Consider the following 23650-nt stretch of genomic DNA (forward strand, 5'->3'; position numbering starts at 1 on the left):
TACGGACAGAAGCGTCATACGCCATCTTGTTGGCTTGAGGCCGGAGAAAAGCAGTATATGGGCCCCGAGATAGTCCATGAGACTGCTGAGAAGTTGAAGGTGATCAGGGAAAGGATGTTAGCATCCCAGGATCGTCAGAAGAGCTACGCTGACAAGAAAAGACGACCGATGACCTTCGAAGTTGGGGATTCGGTTTTGCTTAAAGTCTCACCGTGGAAGGGAATTATAAGATTCGGGAAACGAGGAAAGCTAAGTCCAAGGTTTATTGGACCGTTCAAAGTTCTTCAGAAGATTAGGAACCAAGCTTACAAGCTGGAATTTCCCGAAGAACTCGATGGTATTCATAACACCTTCCATGTGTGTTATATGAGGAAATTCACGGGAGAAGTTCCCGACATAATTCCAATCTCAGAATTAAGAATGGATGAGAACAAGAGGCTGATTGAAGAGCCCGAGGCAATTGTTGACCGTAAGACTAAGAAGTTACGACTCAAGATGGTCAACTTAGTGCTAGTCCGTTGGAAACATTCGAATGGGCCGAATCTCACTTGGGAAACAGAGAGTGACATGATGAGTCGCTATCCGCATCTGTTTGCTGATGCATGACTCCGGGACGGAATCATCCTAAGGGGGAGAGAATTGTAACGCCCGTGTTTCAAGGCTAAGCATTTTAGATGATGTAATAGTCTAGGTCAACTATTTTAACTCTTTTGATGTAATAAAGATGAAATATTTGAGTATTATGTGAATTATGTGAATTTATATGCTTATTATTTATTTATAAATGTATAATTAATAAAGAATAAAAATAAGCGTCAAAATTAAAGTGTGAGATAAGCCCGATATCTTTACATAAAGTTGTAGTGGTCGAAACAAGGATTCCGGGGATATAAAGAACGCCGAAATCCGAGTTATAACGAAGAAGTTATGACCCGTCGAAGTTTCGCAATGGAACCGACACGATATCGGGAAGCGTAAATAGTGAATTTACAATAGAGCGACTTTTAGCCTTAGCAATCTAAATAAAAGTCGTAGAATACGTTAAACCGAGAGCGTCCATAAAAAGAACGCCCAAATCTGACTTCGTATGAGGAAGTTATGATTTTTCGAAGTTTCGACTTAGCAGTGTACAACCCGAAGTTCGAATAGTAGATCGAGCGGTTTTTAGCCGACACAACCTAAACGAGAATCAAAGATCTCGTTAATAGTAGTGTAACGATAAAAATACAGACGAAAACGGACGTTTGATGAAGAACTTATGAATTTTTAACGGACTAATCCAATCCCGGCCTGTTAAAAATATAAATTTAAAATAAAGTCAAAATTAGCCGACGAAGTCTAAACGAAAGTTGTAGGTTACGTTCCCGCCTACGCATGGATATAAAGAACGTTGAAAACAGAGCTCGTATGTGAAAGTTACGAATTTTTAAAGTCGAGTGTGCAATTTGCGAAATCTGATGCAAGACACGATGACGTGGCACGATCCCAGCCTTCCCTTGCTCCCCACGGTCTCACATCCGATGAACGCCACGTCGCCTCGCTTCGCCCTACGCCCTGCGTCCAAGGTTGGTACGCCCATCGTACCTTCGGTCCTTATCCTCTTCCGAAGTGTGAGACAGTTGGACGCAGCTGGACCTTATCCGAAGCTACGCCCAGCGTAGCTGTGCTGAACGCCCAACGTTCGTCCGAGGAGCTGCGCCTATAAATAGGCTGCGAAGGGTTCCAAGTTTTTCACACATTTTCACACCAATTCTCTTTGTCTCTCTAATTTCTTTCTCTCTCTAAGACCCCAAACCACCCCTAAACCCTAGGGAAAACCCCTAGCACCCGAAGGAAGCCCCGAGGCTCCCGGAGTCCCGAGAAAAAGGGTCTTTCGGTTCGGAAACGCTGCTCCGAGCAAAGCCTGGTTTTTAAGAAAACCCGCTGTAAGTGAGCTACGCCTACGCAATTTTTTGATAGGTTTTATACAAACAATCTTATGTGTGCATGCAACCCTAGAGTTGGATCTATGTTATCACTATTAGTTATACAACATTATGAACACATAAGGAAACCTAGCATGCTCCTAGTAATTTCGAAATTCACATAGGAGAATAGAATACATACCTTTTGTTGTTATATAGTAATAACAACTAATTCCTTGAGTTTCCTTAGCTCTTGAAAGCAAGTACCACAAGTGTAGTACCTCTAATGGCTCACAAACACACTTTGGGTGAGAGGATGAATACGAGAGAGAGGAGGAAAAGTACTAAGCTCCAAAATTCGTCCCTAGTAGGGTTTTCCCAAGGAGTGGTCGAATTCTAGTGCCTTAGGGTGCTATTTATACTTGAGGCTAGCTAGGGTTTCAAGGTGGAAACCCTAATCCCTTAGCTTAGGGCCTAAGCAAGTCCATGGACTCCTTTCCTTAAGCCCTTGGACGAAAACTCCTAGATCCTTCTAGTATTTTCGTTCAAGCCTTAATAAAGGTGATCCAATAGCCCAAAGTCTCAACTATCAAATAATTACAAAACAGCCCTTGTACTTTTAATTAATTCCTTTAATCCTGAAATTAATTCCTAATTAATTTCTGATTAAATACTAATTAATAATATGATTCCAAATTAATATATTATTTATATAATATATTAACAAATCATATTTATACCCTAATTTATTATTCTTAACAATAAACCAGCCTCTCTCCTTAACAGTCATCCTGTCTAGTCACCAGTGTGAAGGCAACCCAAAAGGACCATGCTCACAATCGGGTCAAGTACATACCAAAATAGTTATGGACTTAGACACTAATCCAACAGTCTCCCACTTGGATAAGTCTAATAACTATTCTGCGTATGACTTCAGAACCTGATCAACAATCGTAGCTTTCAAAAGCCGCTGTCAACTCTGATCTTATCAGAAGTGTGTCCTTTAGATAAGGGATCATATATTCCTCCATTCTCAAGATATCGTATAGACGCGAGACATGGATTTAAATCATTCTCTCTGTCTATGTATTGTTTCCCGACATCTGATTTATGACGACTGACAAGAGACTACAATTGAACACATCAACTTAGTCCCGACTTGGCCAAGCGCTTAGGGTGTCATTACTAAATCATCGAGGGGCCCACAGATATCGCTTTTATCCCGCTTTGGGTAAAAGGAATGGACAAACTTCGACTCAAATGCTTGCTTGCACCTACTAATCGAATCACACACAACAATAAGTTTTATAACACCAAGTTACTGGTGCGTTTACTTATCATCAATGTGCAACCGACCAGCAAATAACAACTCACACGTCTCGGTTTCAAGAATATACAATGTTATCGTCTCACTAATTACCTGTGATAAATCCATGAAGTGATTCAAGTGAGTGTGGGTTTAATCCAATACTTTAATCTTATCAAAGCACTCATGAACTCTGCAACAAACTTGTGCTATGTCTAAACACTTTAGACAATCTACAGACAAATTCATGACAATCTTGCTTCATACATACTTCCAACGTATGACCGACTGTGGAGGTTTGAATAACCCAGTTATTCTGGAAGTCAAAACATGCAAAGTGAAACACAACAATAATACTCAATCCTATATGGCCCCAAACTCTTGAGTATAAATAAAACATCTTTTATTTAGTCACCATATTGATTACTCATTATTCATTGTTTAATGTTTCGGAAAATCAACTTTATTACTCGAATTATAACCACAACTGTCCCATGCTCCAAGCATGCACACTTTGGTTTCCAATGGTCCATACTTTGTAAAATAGATCAATTGAAAAACTTTTCCAATGAAACTCATTTCACAATCCCCAATCCTTATCATTAGCGTAAGAATACCAAATTCTTTCCACTTTTAGAATATGTCAGATTCTAACATTTTATGCAACAATCCTTTCGTGAAGTCACAACACAAAAGTCACAAAGACTCGGCCAATGAAATCACAAGGTACTCTATCAGAAATTGTTACAAAACAATTATATAGATGTGATGTCTCTCACTCAAAGTACGTTCCTTTGAACATCCTTTTTGCATAAAATTTTCTAATCTAGACATAAATTCTTAATTTCCAACTCCCAATTATGGAAACATTTCCATATTTGCCATATGACAACTCATTCTAAATAGAATCTTATCTATTCATAATAATGTCGATATGGTCCATCCAGTACTATACTTCCAACTACTCACATGCGACCAATCCTCAGCGAACTTTGGATCGTCCTTTGATAGTTGTTTAATTATTTTAGTCAAAACTGATTCAAGTCCCTTTTCCCTCTTAATGCACTATGCATTTGGAAAATTTTAGAACGGTCAAATATTATAGCATACGCTATCAATCCTAGACTGAAAGTGTATTGGACACGATGCATAATGTCTCACATAAAGACGTGATACTTTATCATCCTTCTGCCATATTGTTTTATGTGCCCTGTTCCCACATTTCGAACTATGAAGAGGGATGCCGTAATCATAATCGAATTTTGAGAATGCACTATGTATCCTTGACTAAATTTATTAACATTTCTCGATCTAAGCTTTAGAATTTTTTGAAACGAAGTATAATATTTTCTCCCTTAATTATAGCAAAACAACTTTTCAACCTTTGCAACTTTGCAAAGTGAATCTTTGTTTTCTATAATTAATATTTCTAACTTGCAACACTTACCATAATAATCATGCTCCCACTAACATGATGATTATTTTCTTACCAGCATAACACTCATGCTCCCACTAGCTTTGACATGTATTCAGAAAACAATTGAACTTCCAGAAAACAATGCTTATTGAATTCCTTAAGTTCATATTTCTAATACCTAATGCTTTGATAAGCCTTTATCTAAGCTTTTTAAGCTCATACACCTTTGCCTTAGATAGCTCACATGTGTGTCTAAACAATTCAGAATTTATGTTACTAAGTCCCAGATGTTCAGACTAATTGCCAAATCTCACAATTCGAACTATGAAGAGGGATGCCGTAATCATAATCGAATTTGAGAATACAATTTTTCACAATTGCTATCTTCTGAAAATCTCTCTTAGTGAAAGCATTTCCTCACAATCATTTTCATGAAGGAGGGAAACCTTATGACACTTAGATTTTATGATGTATGTGTTCCTATCCATGTGAATTTGTCAAAACGAAGGTTTGCGACAAATCCAAAACCATATGGACTGAACTTGTTCAATCTGGATTTCTTGCCTCATGGTAACACGAGTGCCCACCATGTTTTCCAAGTGGTTTAGCAACTCACCCTTAGATATCAATGTACTTTCCATTGATCAAGGTGCTTTGTCTTTATGCATTCAAATGAGAACTCATAGAACTCACATACATATTTAGCTTAATTGGAATGGCACAGAAACAAAATAATGTCAACACGATAGGTTATAAACCTCAAGTCGTGCGCTAGTGATGATTAACTAGGTTTTTTTTACTCTTGATTTGTTCTTGAAACTTTTCAAGACCATTAAGACTCCCACTGACTCCTTGACATATGAGGTTCTCTTGTCAAGAAATATTTCTCGACAAACAAATATTCAAGAGTAAGTGTAGCTTCTTATCAAGTTTTAACACTTCACACAGTTGGTCCTAGTTGGTCTTTGTCTTATCCAAGACATCACAACTTACCAATTTCAAATGTACAAGAATAAGAAAACTTTTCCAAATTCCACATTTGACGAGTGTTATAAACCTACTTAAGACTTGTCACTCAAGTCACAATCTTGGAGTATGAATCTTAAGACTTGATATTGGAACGAAGTATGATTGACTTATTGATTTAACTATTTCCATAATTCTCGATTCCTTAGACATACAAATGCACTAAGACTCACTTAGAGGACCAGTTGAGAAACAATTCTTAATCATCAAAGCTTATCATAAAACAAAATAAAAGGTACTCTCCCTTCTTCTTAGAATGGAGAAACTTTTATCTTTCTGCCTACTTGATTCTTCTTATTCGTTCTGTTATTGATTGAAACTCTTTCAATCAACTCAGAATTATACTTAATCTTATAAGTATAACCATATTTACTAAACTTTAGTAAATCATGACGAATATCTTTATCACTCTTGTAGTGGACTTGATCAACGCACAACCTAGCGTACTCGATCTCCTAGTCCTTCTCTTGACACTTTGTCAAAAAAATAGTCTAATTTCCAAATATGAAGCTTCTCATTCATCACGCAACCAAGTTGTATGATTCCAAGTTTCTGTCCAATTGAAACTTGGGCGATGAGAATCTTCCTTTATTTGGCAAATTCTCGATATTTCCACAAATAACATAATTAAGAATCAAATCCATTATTGCTAATAATAGAAACAATTAAACATCAATTTTTCATACACACCATTGCAAGGATAAATAAATAAGACAAAATCAAAATTTATATTATTGCGGAAAAAATTTGTCCTTACAATGCAATTCAACTGAAAAACTATGCTATTACATATTTCTTATCAATCTATCCTAACTCTAGAGTAGCAGCTCAAAAATCTGATCTTCGAATCCATGCGATCGAAATCCATTTCTTCATGATCAGATTCAGCATGCTTCTTCCTTAAGCTTCCTCTCTTTTCTTCGATCCTGCAAAACTTCAAAATGTAATCTTATCACATCACATATTAAGAATCGAAGAATAGGAACTTATAGAGTTAGTTAATGGATTTTACCTGAAGTAGAGCCATACGTCTTGACTCTCCCATCTCTTAGATCTCTCAGGTAAACAGGGCAGCTTCGTCTCCAATGCCCCTTTTCTTGGCAATAGAAGCAAATGGACTCTTTTGGAATGGCACAAGGAACTATCTCAAAATTTACCTTTTCTGGATTTCCAATGTCACCATTTTCAATGTCCATTGAAGTTTGGGAGTTTGATTCACCAGACAAATTTGCTTGATCAGCACGCCAAATCATTGCTGATTCAGCAGCTATAAGCAAATAGGTCAAATCAATGAGGGTCACGTCATGGTCCATCATATAGTACTCTCTAACGAACTCACTATATGATTCAGGAAGTGACTGAAGAACCCAGTCAACAGCCAACTCACCTGAAATCTCGACACCCAACATCCTTAACTTGTCAATGTGTGACTTTATCTCCAAGACGTGTGCACACACAGGTTTACCATCTTCGTGTTTACTTGCCAATAGGGCTTGAGTGAGCTTGAACTTTTCAAGCCTTTGAACTTGTGGGTTAGGGAGAATAATTGGAGGAGGTGGAGGAAGTGAAGCATGACTCTCATTTCCTTGATCGTATCGTGGAACGTCATCTTCATTTGGAAAGCTTGTTCCAAAGGACTTGGGTAGACCATTGTAAGATTTAGACATCTACAAAACGGGAGAAAATTCAAGTTAGTTGATAAGAATCCTTGATGTAACACCCAAATGAAACATCAAGGCTAAGATCCAACACAATACTCTACAACCTAGAAGAGGGATGTCGTAATCTAGTTGCAGAATATTTGAAGGTAGGTAAATGACGATTTACCAATTTCCACCATGAAAAACGAAAAAGAAGTTTAAGTTTTAAATGAATTGAAACTCCTAGATCTTTTGAGATTCATTGAACTTTTCAATGGCATGTTTAATCTCGATTATGCCCTTCAAATTTGCGACTGGGATGCCGAGGATCACAAACAAGGTATGAATAACCATGCGAATCTACGTGATGCACTCAATGATACTATCACCTAATCAATGTGCCGGTTAACCACACACGCTCCATTGATCTATGATAAACATCGAGCCACCCTTCGCCACCAATGTCAATCTCAAATTAGTGTGTCGGTTAACCACACACGCTCCACTAACGTTTGACAAGGGTATGAAGTGTAATTCCATGGATTAGCATACAATTTCACATTTTGCCTAAAGTAACTAGAATTTGGGAATTTGTAAAAGCATGTAGTTACTTTGTACTTCATTATACTTATAATGGAAGGTTTTGTCCTATCCTACCCGTTCGGCTAACGACCCTCCACTAGTCAAGAGTGTGGTGGGTAAGAGTGGATACCCATTCAATCGCCATTTTATAGACAATTTCCTTAAACACCCCTTATAGACCAGCTTCGTGAATGAGGCCTACTAACGGTAAGACTGACTGTTTACTCATAGATATATATAATATTAAACTTTTAATGTTATATATAGTATAGGGTGTATTTTACACTTTAAAATACTAGGTGGTCTAATTTAATAAATTATACTTTTAATTTAATTAAATTTAAACCAAAACTTTATGGGTCTATAAAATCTCCTTTAATTATACACCTTAATTAATAAATAAAACCATAAGAGTGTAATTTGAACTTTTTCAAAATACGAGGGTTTTAGAATTTAACATTTCAAAATTAATCTTTTAATCAACTTTTAAATTCCAAAACTTGAGGACAAGTTTTGAAACTTTTCAAAACAATTAGTTTCAATTATTCAAATTTCAAAAACACTAGGGTTTTTAATAATATTTAAAATTTTTTGAAAATTAAAACCTTTTAATTTTAAAATCTTAAATAATAAAAACATTGATTTAATAATTATCCAAAACAAAACAATTAATTTGAATTATTAAATCTTGGAGGATTATCTATTAAATTAAACAATTAATTTAACCTAATCCCTTTATCCCCTAAAATTCGAAAATTTGGGATGAGATAATCCAAAAAATCTTTAATTACCAAATTTAAACACTTAAAAGATAATTACAAGATATGGCATTATCCAAATCCCTAAAAATTAGGATCTAATCTTGGGGAGGAGGCCAATTTCGAAATCCTAGGGTTGGATAACCCTAGAATTCGAAATCTTGGAGGCTAAGGAAAGGATTTGGGAAACCCTAACCAAATTTCGAAATTTAGGGTTTATGAACCCTAATTTCGAAAATCATGCCTTTAGGGTTTATTGGCTATAAAACCTAATATGTCAAATTCATACTTTTGTATAGAATCTAATTGAAAACAAAAACCTAGGTCTCTGATACCACTGATAGGTTTTATACAAACAATCTTATGTGTGCATGCAAGCCTAGAGTTGGATCTATGTTATCACTATTAGTTATACAACATTATGAACACATAAGGAAACCTAACATGCTCCTAGTAATTTCGAAATTCACATAGGAGAATAGAATACATACCTTTTGTTGTTATATAGTAATAACAACTAATTCCTTGAGTTTCCTAAGCTCTTGAAAGCAAGTACCACAAGTGTAGTACCTCTAATGGCTCACAAACACACTTTGGGTGAGAGGATGAATATGAGAGAGAGGAGGAAAAGTACTAAGCTCCAAAATTCGTCCCTAGTAGGGTTTTCCCAAGGAGTGGTCGAATTCTAGTGCCTTAGGGTGCTATTTATACTTGAGGCTAGCTAGGGTTTCAAGGTGGAAACCCTAATCCCTTAGCTTAGGGCCTAAGCAAGTCCATGGACTCCTTTCCTTAAGCCCTTGGACAAAAACTCCTAGATCCTTCTAGTATTTTCGTTCAAGCCTTAATAAAGGTGATCCAATAGCCCAAAGTCTCAACTATCAAATAATTACAAAACAGCCCTTGTACTTTTAATTAATTCCTTTAATCCCGAAATTAATTCCTAATTAATTTATGATTAAATACTAATTAATAATATGATTCCAAATTAATATACTATTCATATAATATATTAACAAATCATATTTATACCCTAATTTATTATTCTTAACAATAAACCAGCCTCTCTCCTTAACAGTCATCCTGTCTCGTCACCAGTGTGAAGGCAACCCAAAATGACCATGCTCACAATCGGGTCAAGTACATACCAAAATAGTTATAGACTTAGACACTAATCCAACATTTTTAATATAGCTTTTAAATAATTATAGTGATGTTATTAGGTCCTTAAAATAATTATTTGGGCTATTATTATGAGTTATATTGAGTGTTATTTAACGCTTATATAATAATAATAATAGCTAGACTATTAATTAGTCGCGGTTAACGTTAAAAACTAAACTCTAGTGGTATTGATACTAGGTTTTGGTCAAGGAAAAATTGTTTTGAGATAACGAAGTGTTGTTCGAGTACCGAGTCACCACCTAATCAGGTGAGTGCATAGTTACTTTCAGCTTACACATAGATATGAAGTATTTTATATAAATTATGTGTTGTGTGTGCATATTATCTGTATACTTGCTATCTATGCTAGATGAACGATTTTATACATGTTTTAAATGATTTAAACTGTATATGTATTTTATATCTACAAAATGTGTTGGGTAAAACATGGGTAGATGTAATAGTTGTTGTGTGACAAAATAAAATAATGAGAGGCCTCGTTATAGATGTTATTGATGATCCAGTCATCTAGCGGAGTATAGATGACGACCACGGACTATTCTAGACAGTCCAGTGGAACACTAGCAGGCTCGCAACCTGTAGGTGTTTATTTGAACTGTGTGTTTACCAGCAGTACTCCATCCCCCACATGGTTGCCTTATTTGACATGAATTGCTGAGGAACCCCCGAAGCATGTGTTGTCACCCCGATGAAAGTCCTTAGACTAGGTCCCTTGTGTTAGATGTTTTAGGGACGTAAAGTGAGGATAACGGGAACGGGTAATCGAGTTTGTTTGGTTTGATAAAGTTAATAAACTTATTTATTGTGGGTTGAAAACCCTATGTGCTCACCAGGCTCCCAAGCCTGACCCACTCAGTTTCTTGTATTACAAGTAGTGGCGCTTGAGCATAGATGTTTGGATGAGAGATAAGGGATTATAGGCCTGTAAATACGAAATAATGTAGTAAGGCTTATGTTGTACTGTTTATGCTTTTGATCTGTATCGAACATGACATCCCGAGTCTTTTAATGAAATACATTTCTTTGGAAATGCTTTTGATAAATCTTTATCATATTTTGTTTTGGGACAAATTCCGCAACACTTTTATTTAAAATGTTACTCTGATTTTCAAACAAGCATAAACAAAATCGGTCTTTTCTGGCCGTGAAAATGGGGATGTCACACGAACTATCTCTTGAATATTTGACAAGTGAGTCTTATATGTCAAGAGGACAGTGGGAGTCTTAGAGATCTTGGCAAAACTTCAAGATCTAATCAAGAATAAAACTTGTAGTTCATCACTAACACACGACTTGAGGTTTATAACCTATCGTGTTGACATATTCCTACTTCTGTGCCCATTCCAGTGGAAGTTGGCTTTGCATATGAGTTATGAGAGTTCTCAATTGGTTGCATAACAACTTGGAAGCAATGACAGACCCTTGTGCTGCCAGGTGGCAAGAAAGTAAGATTGAGTTCAGTCCATATGAGTTTAGATAAGAACACTTACACCATAAACAATCTAAGTGTCATAAGGTTTCTCTCCGATTCATGAAAATGATGGTGAGGAAACACTTTCACTAAGTAGATTTTAGGTAGATAGCAAGTGTGGTATTTGCATTCTCAAAGTCGTTAGTGGAGCGTGTGTGGTTAACCGGCACACTAACATGGACTTCTGAGGAATGACAAAGGTCTGAACAATTGAGACTATGATTACGACATCCCTTTTCATAGCTCTGAAATTGTTTAGACACACATGTGTGCTATCTAAGGAAAGGTGTATGATCCTGATAAAGTTTTATCAAAACATCTCGTATCAGAAATTTGAACTTTGGTAAGAAAGTCAATACAGTATTGATTTCTAGAAGTCCAGCTGATTTCTGAGTACATGTAAAAGCTAGTGGGAGCATAAGTGTTATGCTAATAATTCTCATGTTAGTGGGAGCATGATAATTATGATTAGTATTGCAAGATAGCAATGTTAATTATAGAAAACAAAAGTTTCAATTCGTGAAGTTGCAGGGGTTGACAAGTTGTTTTGCTATAATTAAGGGAGAGGAAATTATACTTCATTTCAATTCTAAAAGCTTAGATTGAGGTTTTAATCATATTTAGTCAAGGATATATATGAATTTTGTGTTGGAATGGCTCAACATAAGGAAATTCTATATATGGGTCCATTATTTGCGTTCTAAAATTCGATTATGATTACGACATCCCTTTTCATAATCTGAATTATGAGAACTTAGCAAATAGATACAGAAATATTATAGCAAAAGATTGGTCTAGTATCATGTCTTTATGTGAGACATCATGAATCGTATCCCATATGCTTCGGATATAGGATCGATTGCATGTGTTATAATATTCATCCGTTCTAAATTTTCCAAATGCTCAAGGCATTAAGAAGGGAAAATTCTAGAATTGAAAATGACTAAAATGATTAAGCAATTGTCGAGGACAATCTAAGGTTTACCAAAGATTGGTTGCTCAGGGACAGTTGAAAGTATAGTGTTAATTTTGGAAGGACCATATTGACATATTCTGAAAAGAGGCAACTCTTGTTCAGAAGTGATAGTCAAAATGAGAATATGGAAATGTTTCCACATGTGGAAATTATTCAATCTGTGTAAGATTAGAAAAACTTAATGCAAAAAGGATATTTCCATGGAGTTGATCTCCATTGGAATACTCTGTAATGTTTGTTGACAAGTCTTTGTGACTTTGTGCATAATCATTACAAGAGGATCAATGCATATAAGTTTATAATCTAACAGATTTTGGTAAATGGCAGGATTTGGAATTCTTGCATTTGCGGTAAGGAATTGGGATTGTGAAATGAGAATCATTGGAAATATGTTTAATTGATCTATTTCACAGAGTAAAGATCATAGACAAACTTAGTGTGCATACTTGATGTATGGCATAACTAATGTTTAGACAAACATAGTGTGCATACTTGGTGTATGGCATGACTAGTGTTTAGAAAACATAGTGTACATGCTTGGAGCATAGGATAACTATTGTTTTAATTCAAGTATAACGTTGATAGTTGAAACAGTATACAATGAATAATGGGTAATCAATATGGTGATAAATAAAAGGTGTTTTATTTATATTCATAAGTTCTGAGACCATATTGGATTCGATTATTCTTGTGTTTCACTTTGCATGTTTTGACTTCCAGAATAACTAGGTCGTTCTTCCTGAATGACTAAGTTATTCAAACCATCCACATTCGGTCATATGTTGGAAGTAGATATGAATCAAGACTGTCATGGGTTGGCTTGTAGAGGTCTAAGATGTTGGACAAAGCGGTGCTACAACACTCATGAGTGCTCATAGGTTCTGAGTATTGGATTCAACCCACGCTCATTTGTCTCACTTCATGGATTTTATCACGAGTGATCATGAGACGATAATATCTTATATTCTTCAAACCTAGAGATATGAGTTGTTAATATGAGTTGGTTGTACATTGATTGCGCGAAAACGCATTGGTAACTCGATGTTATAAAACGTGCCTTTGTGTATGATTCAACAAGTAGTAGAACAAGCCATATGAGTCGAAGTTTATCCATTCCTTGTACCTTCGGGATAAAAGCGATATCTGTGGGCCCCTCGATGATTTAGCGATGACACATGTGAGTGCTTGGCCAAGCCAGGACTGATTTGATTTGTTCAATCAGTCAATCATCATGAATCGGAAATCGGGAAACAACAAATGGACAGAGAGAATGATTTATAATCCATGTCTCAGTCCATATGATATCTAGAATGTAGGAATATATGATCCCTTATCTAATGGACAAGTCATTGACGAGATCCGAGTTCAGTTACAACGTCAGAGTTCGACAGCGGCTTAAAGAGCTACGATTGCCAGTCGGTTCTTGAAGTCATACCCAATAATAGTTTTAGACGTATCCAAGTGGGAGACTGTTGGATTAGTGTCTAAGTCCATAACTATATTTGGTATGTACTTGACCCAATTGGCATGGTCCATTTGGGTTGCATGGCATCATGCATTTAGATAGACTAAACTGAGAGAAATAACACTTAAGGTTTACTAATATATTATAAGTTCTAATATATTAATAAGATTATTTAATTAGTATTGATCAAGAATTAATTTGGAATTAATTAAGTGATCAAAAGGAGACTAATTAAATATATGGGTTGAATGTGTAAATCATCCATACTTGTATAGTGGGCTAATGCTCCATGGATTATCAAGTTGGGCTAAAACCCATAAGATGCTCCATGGATGCTCCATGGTGTTTTTGTACCCATGGATCATGGAAATGAAAGGCCATGGCAATTAGGGTTTACATGGTGTAACCCTAATTGTGACAAACTATATAAGCATCTTATGCTTGTCAAAATCGGCCACCATGAGAGAACTAGGTGTGTATGGTGAGGGCTAGCCAATTTCATGAAGTGGTTCATTTCTCTCTAAGTTATTCCAAGTGTATTTGATGTTGTGTGGACCATTTGAGGTGTCACACTTGGGGCACTCGGCTCTTAAGCATCAATGAATCAAGCTACATAAAAAGGCATGTCTTCTAACTTGTTTTATTACCCAAGTATCAAAGATTGTATGCTAGATATGGTAATACCTTGGAATATTCATATTTGCATGTATAATAGAGAAAACATAGATCCAAGGTATTTAGGGTTGCATGTACACTTAGGAGTGTTAGAATGCTCAAAACCCAACAGGAAGACCTCGGGGGGAGCCCGTGACATTGGATGTAAGACCATATGGGGTAGCCCATGGCTGTCCTAGGTAAAGACCATGTGGGGTAGCCCATGACATTGGATGTAAGACCATGTGGGGTAGCCCATGGCTGTCCTAGGTAAAGACCATGTGGGGTAGCCCATGACATTCTTACAGGTTTTATATATGCATGGCTTATGTGATATGTGTGTAGCTTTAATTAGCTAACAGGATATGTGTATGTGTATGTGTATGGTGTGTGGTATGCTCTGGGGAACTCACTAAGCATTTCGCTTACAGGTTGTTGATTTGTTTCAGGTACATCTGAGCCCAAGGGCAAGGGCAAAGCTTGATGGCGCGGCGTGCACTCTCTCTCAGATGACTTTATGGGACACTCTGATATTTGAAAATAAAGTTGTAATGAATATGGATTTGAAACAATTGATTTGGAATTTCTTGATTTATGGAAATGTGTTTGGATAATTAAAAATGAAAAATTTCTTTGAAAAATTGGGTCGTTACACCCTGAAAGTTTGTCCAATAATGGGTCTCCAATAGTTTTATCAAAAGTATGGACCTCTTCATCACATTCATGTTCATATTCCATTGTCTCTGAAAGTTCAGAATCCTTGTCATCCTCTTCATCCAACTCATCTGACTCATACCCTTTACCATCTGCTAACAACTCGTTATCAGCCCAATCAAGAATTGGTTCATTTCGCTGGTCAATGTACACATCTAACTCACTCTCAAGACTATAAACAGTTTCCACAAACTCCCAATAATCAACATCACTGTCGATTCTTCTAATACCCTCACACAAGCTTTCCTTTCTAATACAGTAATAGACATTATCACAGGCTCCTTTGGTTAATTTCGTAAGCCACAAAAGAAACTCTTTATACGTAAATCCCCCAAAACCCACATCACGTACACTTGTTTTTACGGGGTCTAAGTACACCAACGGGCTTGGCGAAAACATTCTATTGTAATGAAAATCTACAGCTACATACATACATGTAGATGAGGATGCCATGTTAACAGTCGACTTCAACTTGTACCTTCAATTCCAATCCCTAATCGTCGATTTGTTGTATCGATTGATTTCTCACAGAAGAAGGTAATCAGGATGTGTTTTTGGAGCTTGTCCCAAGCTGACGATGACAAACCCTAATTAAATGAAAAAGGGGTGTAATGACCACGTAAGATTCCACGTAATGCGTTTTAACTGAGCTAAATCAATGCAATAGGCTAAAATAGGTAATAGCCGGTAATGTTGGTTATTTGTGAACGACTGAAAAAAGTTTGTTGGGTAAATAAGTACATAAAAAAAAACAATATTATCCAAATGTAAACGAAATACTTAATTACCTTAATAAGTCATTATTTATTATTATTATTATTATTTTTAATTTGTTGACATGGTTTCTAGATGTTATAACCTAGATATAAAATTAAAGCATTTTTATGCACAGGTTAGATGTGGTACAATTTTGTTGGTGGCGTTCGTGAATTGATAATTAAGCCGTAAACAAAAAAATAATAAATTTCACCGTGTTTCAATCATCATGCGTGGATTCATTGGAGCAAGAGATTTAAGAGTTGGAATGTTTGCTTTGTATTCAATCGAAATTGGCAACAGGGAGCAGCTGGGTTCCATGCCTCCTCAGCAAACTCAGATACCAAGGCCCGATCTTGATAAGTATCTCAAGAAAAAAGTCTGCTTCATGATTCATCCTACTTAGGTTCTCACCCATTTGCATATTTCAATAATCGAAATCAACAACCTATTTCATTGTTTAGCTTTTGCTCAACAAGCGTCCTGCTTTACAGGTCTCCCCCAATAAAACCCTAATCTTGGGATTAATAAAGAATCTAGAAATCAAGAAAAAAGAAATACAAACAAAATCTTTCTTGCTGATTAAGTCTCTTTAGACTTTAAGGCCCATTAAAACCTGGTTTCTTTTTCATGGGTGTCACATCACAATGTTGATGATGTCGAAATGACAGTGATTTCCTTCATTATTTCAACTCCATTCGGACCCAATCTAAGAAGCATTTATTATGAAAACCCCATTCTTTACAGATGAACTATGCTTCTTTTTTAATCTTGCTTTTCAATAATTGCATCATGTGGTTGTTCATAAATCGTCTTTTTCAATAACAAGATTAAGTTTTACAAGTAAACCCTGGTTGTATAATCAGAACCCATTTCCCCAAATTGCTTCTTTTGTAAAGAAATAGTCAGCATGGTGTTGAGTGTGGACAAAGAGACACATCAAGTAGGCCACACATTAATTCTATATGGGTCTTTCTGTTATAATACCTAAAGCTCGACACACATAAGTGAATTTCCATTTTTCCAAAGATGGCGTAAGTGCATTATATACTCATACAAATATATGTACGCTTTTTCTTTCTTATTATTTTTTTCTTTTTGGTAAATAATATGGACAAAAAAACAACTAGGATTTTAAAGCTTTTGCCTCCTGTTGGCATAACTTGTGCCCCATTTAAGCGAAAAGTTAGGAAAAGTGGGGTTCCATGTTTCTGCCTTTACTGAAACCAAGGGAACAAATTATTTGTTCTTTTTCCCCATACTGACCACTTACAAACTTGCATTATGAATGATCTTTTTAACTGAATTGAAGTCATCCACATGTTTTAAGTCTTTAGCATCTGCTTTTGCTGATTAATATATATCAGAGTTCTGAAACTCAACCACATCATCAAGATCTTGCTGTTTTGATCTTCACTAGTTCATGTTCCAATTCAACACAGACTTCTTCATCTTTGATTCTTGTAAGTTTTGAAACTTCATCTTTGATTCTAGTAACTTTGTACAGAGACCTAACATTTAGTTTTTTTACAGGAGTAACCAAATCATTGCAATGAATGAAAAGGGGATCACAGGATCATGTATGATTATAGGTTTGCTTATGTGGAGAATTCAGCGAGAAGAACAAGTGAAAACCGATAAGTTTGAACTTCTAAATAAGCTCAAGAATGCAGAAACAGAGATCAAAGAGTTAAAAAGAAGGCGAGTTGAAGATGCAAAAGCCAATGAGAAAGTTGTCAGCATGTTTGCAGCACATGAGCAGCGCTGGTTAATGGAAAGAAAGAAACTTACACAGCAAATTCGAGCTCTTTTGCATGAATTAAGAGTTATCAATACGAAAAGTAAAGAAAATGTATCCAGATTATGTGGTCAGCTTGAAGAAAAAGAAAAGTTGTTGGAGGAAGAAAAGGATAAGAGGAGAGAGCAAGAGGAAAGCGTAAAAAAGGCTGAGAAAATAAACGAGGAGTTGAGAGAAACATTGAAACGTGAAGCTCAAGAGCATTCGAAAGAGATTTGGAAGCATAAAAGTGCGTTTATTGAGCTTGTATCAACACAAAGACAGCTTGAAGCAGAGATGGGTAGAGCTGTTAGACAGATGGAAGCAGAAAAACAAGAAGTTAATGGAGTTTTAGAGCAAAAGGAACAGTATGTGTTGATGACACAAAAGCTGTCAATGGAACTTATCAAAACCCGCAAAGATTTGGAGCAAAAAGACAAGATTTTGTCGGCTATGCTGAGGAAATTCAAACTGGATACAGCTGAGAAGAAAATGTTACTGAAAGAAGTCAAAATGTCAAAGTCAAAGACAGTGCCTGAGTCAAGACACGAGAGATATTCACTGAGAAGTATGCTTTCTAGACACCACAAATCCAAACCGGAGCAATTAGAGTTGAAGGAAGAGCAATGCACTGCTTCTCCATTTTCTCAACAATCCATCATCACAGAGGGAAGCCAAGAATTCGGTAACACCACCTTTTATCAACATATATTTTGTTTATAGTATCATGTATTTGACTTGTGAATCTTTGTTGAAGATCTTGCAGCAAATATTGGAGAATTGGAAGGATGGGTTCAATGTGAAACTGAGAAATATATAAGTGTTGTTGAGCAAAGGCATGAGGTCGAGGTAAATGCTTTTGCAGAACAATTGAGATTGAAAGATGAGAAATTAGAAGCTTTTCGTTGGCATTCAATGAGCATGGATATCGAGATGAAACGACTTCATTCCCATATTGAAGGGCTTGATCATGATCTAACAAACCTTAAACAACAAAACCATAAACTTGAATCTTTATTGTTCAACCGTGAATCAGAATTGCATGCCTTGAAATCAGAATTACAACTCAACACTCCAAAATCCCAGAAAGAAAAAGATGAAGAACAAGAAGTTCCTTCAAAAGCAATGGTGCTGGCAGTTCAATCTCCAGATAAGGATTTTGAAGATAAGAAAGATGTAGTTTCTGTTGGAGAAGAATGTTCAAGGAAAAAAGATATTGTCAGTGGTGAAAACATATCATCATCATCATCATGGAAGATGGATCTTCATGCTCTCGGGGTGTTCTACAAGATCAAGAGGCTAAAACAACAGCTACTCATGTTTGAGAGATTGACTGGAAAGCAAGAAAGTTGTGAAAATAGGGAATATGATGATAAAAGGAAGCTGTATAGCCTGGTGTCTTTAGTCAATAAACAAGTTAGCAGATATCAGTCTCTCCAAGAGAAGGCTAACGATATCTGCAAGCGAATGGTGGGGTTTTTTTTTTTTTTAAAAAAAAAAATCAAGTTAATTTTGTTTTAAAGTTTGTGATGAGTTTTGGGTGAAAATTTGTTTTACAGTATGAGAATGATGGGGATGCAGGCAGTGGAGTGAAGACGAAGAAATTGGAGCATTTTCTTGAAGAGACATTTCAGCTGCAGAGATACATAGTGGCAACAGGACAGAAATTGATTGAGATACAGTCCAAGATTGCTTCTGGTTTTGTTGGAGGTGTGAATGATGGATTTGACATGAAGAAATTTGGTGATTGTGTACGAAGCCTTTTCAGAGAAGTCCAAAGAGGTCTTGAAGTTAGAATATCAAGAATCATAGGAGACCTTGAAGCTCCTCTTGCTTGGGATGGAATGATACATCATCCTACAACTTAACTTAACTCAACTTATATACCTCTTTCTTTCATTCATTATAATCTGTTGTATAGGAACATAGCCAAATGTGTATAGGAAAATAAACAAACTTTTGTCCCTTTTATTACATAAAGATTCTAATTTTTGACATTATATGTTACTTGTATGGCTGTATGGATTCAGAATATTCCTAAAACTAAAATCATTAATTCCATTTGGAATATTATTTTGACCATGGTATTGTTTGTAAGCAAAGATTTGAGAATTGCAGGCTTCCTGTGCTGCTTTCTGTGCCTCCATTGCTCCGACACACCGCTTCCAGCAGCATGTAGCTCACCCTTGCTGAGTTGGCAATTAGGTGTCTGTGTCTGGATCCATATTTTTGGACTCATCAGTCATCACATTGGCCCTTCTCTTTCTCACATACCTACCATGCATTTCTTTGTTTTAATGGTATCAGGAAGTGAAGGATCACAGTTGTCAAAATGTTGGGACTGATTTAGGTTAAAACCAAGTCATTCAAGTTAGATTAATTTGACCATGGTTCGTTCTTCTTGAGAAAATCTTGTTGGGTTCATCAAATTCCTAATGCATTGTGTGTTCCAGAAAGAAGCAGCATTATTGGCATTATGTTGCTGGTAGGACCACCATTTGATGTCTGGTGATGAATCATTATATCTTCATTCTTTCCTTCGATTCTGATTTAGAGGAGGAAGATATGGGATAACACAGATAAAGCTAGCTAGAAGCACGCCTTCTACTTTGATGATTCAACAAGTAACCAAAAATTGTACAATGTACCAAGAATTGGTTATAGAATTGCAAATCATAAAAAAATAAAGCTACGTTAACTAATGATTCGAATTAAAGTTCTCTACCACCAACACGCCCCTTTCAAAATCCCATTCCTGCATCCTTTTAATCTTCCATTCCATTCAACACCCATGCTATAGATAAGAAAAAAAAAACCTAATCGACCTGAATCTGACAACTTCTCACAAATGTAAATAAGAGTTTAAGCACTCGTTTTTTGGGAGGAGAAACAAAAACGCCATTTTCTATACATCTCAAAAAAAATTCACTCATTCCAGAGGTGTTTTCTTCGTTTTCTATTCTGGTGGTGTTCTCTTGATATCAAATGTTATGCCGATAGTGGAGCTTTACCTCGTAGGCTGTTTGGTGAACAATTTGAATGGTATCAGATGGAGAAAGGTCTCGATGGTGCAGATGTGAAGTTTTGGTCGGGGTTTAAAAAGTTTGAGATGAAGGTTAAGATGGTGGGCCGCTTTGATGAGGGTTAAGATGTTGGGTCTTGTTCAACGTGAGGAGGATAAATGGAGTAAAGATAGGTCAATTTTTTAAAAACATATTATATAGATTCCAACAACAGTAAATTAACAATAATGAATAAATAGAACATATATTTTTTTTTGGAACGGCATTAATATATTAAAAAACAGCGCGAAGTACAACAAAAGACCATAAGACAAACATAAAAACAAGAAGAAGAAAAGAGAAATCGAGCTACTCATATCATCTATACTATAAATTATGCCAGAAGTGAAAGAAACCAACTCGCCAAACCATCACTAGAGCTAGCACCAAATTAATAGAAACCGAAAAACAGTATCAACAAAAGAGATTCCACCCCCTGAAAACGAACCATAACCAAGGGCTTGTCACAACAGTCAACCTGGAATGCAGAGGTAAAATCGTCAAAACCAGCCTTTAGGGAGTTGACTCCAAGCTTTAGTAGAATCACACTTCCTGCATCTAAATCACCATTAATTCTTTAAAACTGCAGGCAATGGAATATCCAGCAGACCCATTGGAGGCATGTAAAACGCCTGCTGTAATTAAATATACATCACAATGCACTGAATTTTGGGAAGCCATGACACTCCGAACCCATAAGTGAGATAAGCCCATTTGTAGAAAATAGCAGGGGAAAACTGAATGTCGATCAAATAGGATAACCTTTACATGCAAAGAAAAGTATATAGGAGAAAAAAAAACACCACACACACCAATAGACACCCCCCCCGCCCCAGCTTACACTAGGAGACTCAATCACACCGCACAACAAAGAAACCCGAAAGGAGTGCTACAACAAGCAGCCAAAGCCTAAAATTCAAACTACCCGAATTAAAAGAAAACACCCACCAAACACACACTAGGCTGCATCTGGCACGCACCAAGACACCAAGATACACACTACGTTATACCCCTCCCCAACCCCCTCCCCCACTCCCCTAGCTTAGATAAGGAAACTTGTGCTAACAGGGTCGAAACACCAATCCCTCCATCCAATAGACTTGTTCCTCAATCTGGAGTTAATCTAGAGGTGGGAGAGAGTTTGTATGTTGTTTGCCAAACCTTTATGAGAGGCTTGACTGTCCGGATGAGCTTTAAGGTTTCTGTGGCTCCAAACTACCCAAATATATACAAGTATAATGGCTGATTGAAATTGGGATAAAGTACTAGACGCCATTTCACTCTTCCAGAATAACAGGTCAGACAGTGATACCAGTTGGTCCGGGAGAAGGCGCCACCAAGCTTTGAGGTCATTCCAGACCTCAACATATATTTTACACCTAAGGAAAAGGTGTTCTTCTGTTTCTGTTTCTTGGTTACACAAAACACATAATTGATTGCTACCAATGCCTCTTTTAAGCAAGTTCACTCTAGTTGGGATTCTGCCGTGAGCAACTCTCCAAGCTAAGATGTTAACTTTTTTAGGGACAAGATTATTCCAATCCCACTCCATAGTAGTTCTAGGTAAGATGTAGCTGTCAATGAGATTCCTTAGGGATGAGACCGAGAATATCCCTGAAGACTCTAAATTCCAGGACCATTTGATATGCCAAGCTGATCTAGACTCTGAGAAAAGACCCTTGAAATCTATTTTTTCCTTTGAGAGGATTGTTGATAGGTTTGCAATGTTTCCCCAGCATCAACTTTTCCTTTTTGCCCTCGAAGGCGTATTTAAACCCCCATCCCTTCCGTATATTGCAATGATTGTGCTCTTCCAAAGATCCTCTCTGTTTTCTTTAAAGCGCCACCACCATTTACCAAGTAATGCAAGGTTGTGGGCTTTAAGACTTCCAATATTCAGTCCTCCATATGTTTGTTTCGAAAGGACTTTCTCCCACGCTATCCATGGAATTTTTGATTTTTCTACCGAACCGCCCCAGAAAAATCACCTTCTCAGTTTCTCAAGGGTGTTAATTCCTTTGACTGGAGCCTTGTAGATTGAGAACAAAAAAGTACCAAGACTCCCTAAGACTGATTTGCATAGGGTTAGTCTTCCTCCAAATGAGAGTGTTGAGGCCTTCCATTTGAAAGTTTGGATTGAAATTTACATATAAGGCGGCTCCAATAAGTTGCCCGAGAGATCGCGGCACCCACCGGGATTCCTAAGTAGATAAATGGTAGATGAGCCATAGAACACTAGACATTTCTTGCTAACAATTCAAGCTCCAAATTATTTATTCCCGGACCAAAAAGGTTGCTTTTTGATAGAACATATAACTTGAGATGGTGGTCATTTTTTTTTATTTAGTATTTATATTTACAACATCAATGTTCTTAATTAGGTGCTCTTCTAATTTTGGTGTTGATTGATTTTTTTATATAGTATTTATTTTCAAATTATTTATACCACTTTAATACAAATTTACTATTCGTATTCTTAGTTAATTATAAACATATGTTAGTTATTTTGGTTATTTCATATTATTTGGTACTAAGGACAAATTGGTAATTTTAGTATCTTGTTCTAGTCTTGCCAAACACTACGTCAAAAAATTATTCAGTTCAGTCCTGTTCCGTCTAATTCATGCACCAAACGCCACCTTAGGGTACACGAGTGTTATCAAGAAGTGCATTTTTCTCAAATTTCGCTCAATTCATCTATTAAATATACCAAATACAATATTTTCATATGTTTGATAATTACTAATGACATGCATTGAAAAGGGGTTATTTATCGCAAGCACATTATCTAGCATGGTTAGAATCACATATAAGATTTTAACGACAAACTGATGTGTACCTTGGCGCTCACAAAACCTGCAACTCTTCCATACCATATAATCATAGCTCCCTAACCAAAACTATGCATATTATTTCAACAGGAAAATCAAGCCTGTATTTGTGTTAATCGCAATCTACAC

The 23650-nt window shown here is 36.4% G+C and overlaps 1 protein-coding gene across 4 annotated transcripts; it reads left to right on the top strand.

Moving 5' to 3' along the window:
- The first annotated feature begins 16018 nt into the window (after window positions 1-16018).
- LOC145161706 (Ribonuclease P protein subunit P38-like protein) lies at window positions 16019-19628 on the top strand. Of its 4 annotated transcripts, XM_079081307.1 has the most exons (5): window positions 16021-16885; window positions 17219-17314; window positions 17385-18313; window positions 18386-19098; window positions 19188-19628. In XM_079081307.1, the coding sequence occupies exons 3-5, from the start codon at window positions 17404-17406 to the stop codon at window positions 19494-19496; spliced, it is 1932 nt and encodes a 643-aa protein (XP_078937433.1). In that variant the 5' UTR covers window positions 16021-16885; window positions 17219-17314; window positions 17385-17403; the 3' UTR covers window positions 19497-19628. The 4 variants fall into 4 exon arrangements, with proteins under 4 accessions (XP_078937435.1, XP_078937434.1, XP_078937433.1 ...); XM_079081309.1 differs by having other exon boundaries at window positions 16019-17314; window positions 19210-19359; XM_079081308.1 differs by having other exon boundaries at window positions 16020-17314; window positions 18395-19098.
- The last annotated feature ends 4022 nt before the right edge of the window (window positions 19629-23650 follow it).

Source organism: Lactuca virosa, chromosome 2, assembly GCF_052849685.1.
Source record: "Lactuca virosa cultivar CGN04683 chromosome 2, Lactuca_virosa_CGN04683_v6, whole genome shotgun sequence".
Taxonomy (NCBI): Eukaryota; Viridiplantae; Streptophyta; class Magnoliopsida; order Asterales; family Asteraceae; genus Lactuca; species Lactuca virosa.

Coding starts and splice junctions, on each gene's coding strand:
- LOC145161706 (XM_079081305.1), top strand. CDS start 17,404: ATGAATGAAAAGGGGATCACAGGATCATGTATGATTATAGGTTTGCTT. Junction 18,314..18,385: donor AGAGGGAAGCCAAGAATTCG/GTAACACCACCT, acceptor TCTTTGTTGAAG/ATCTTGCAGCAAATATTGGA. Junction 19,099..19,187: donor ACGATATCTGCAAGCGAATG/GTGGGGTTTTTT, acceptor TTTGTTTTACAG/TATGAGAATGATGGGGATGC.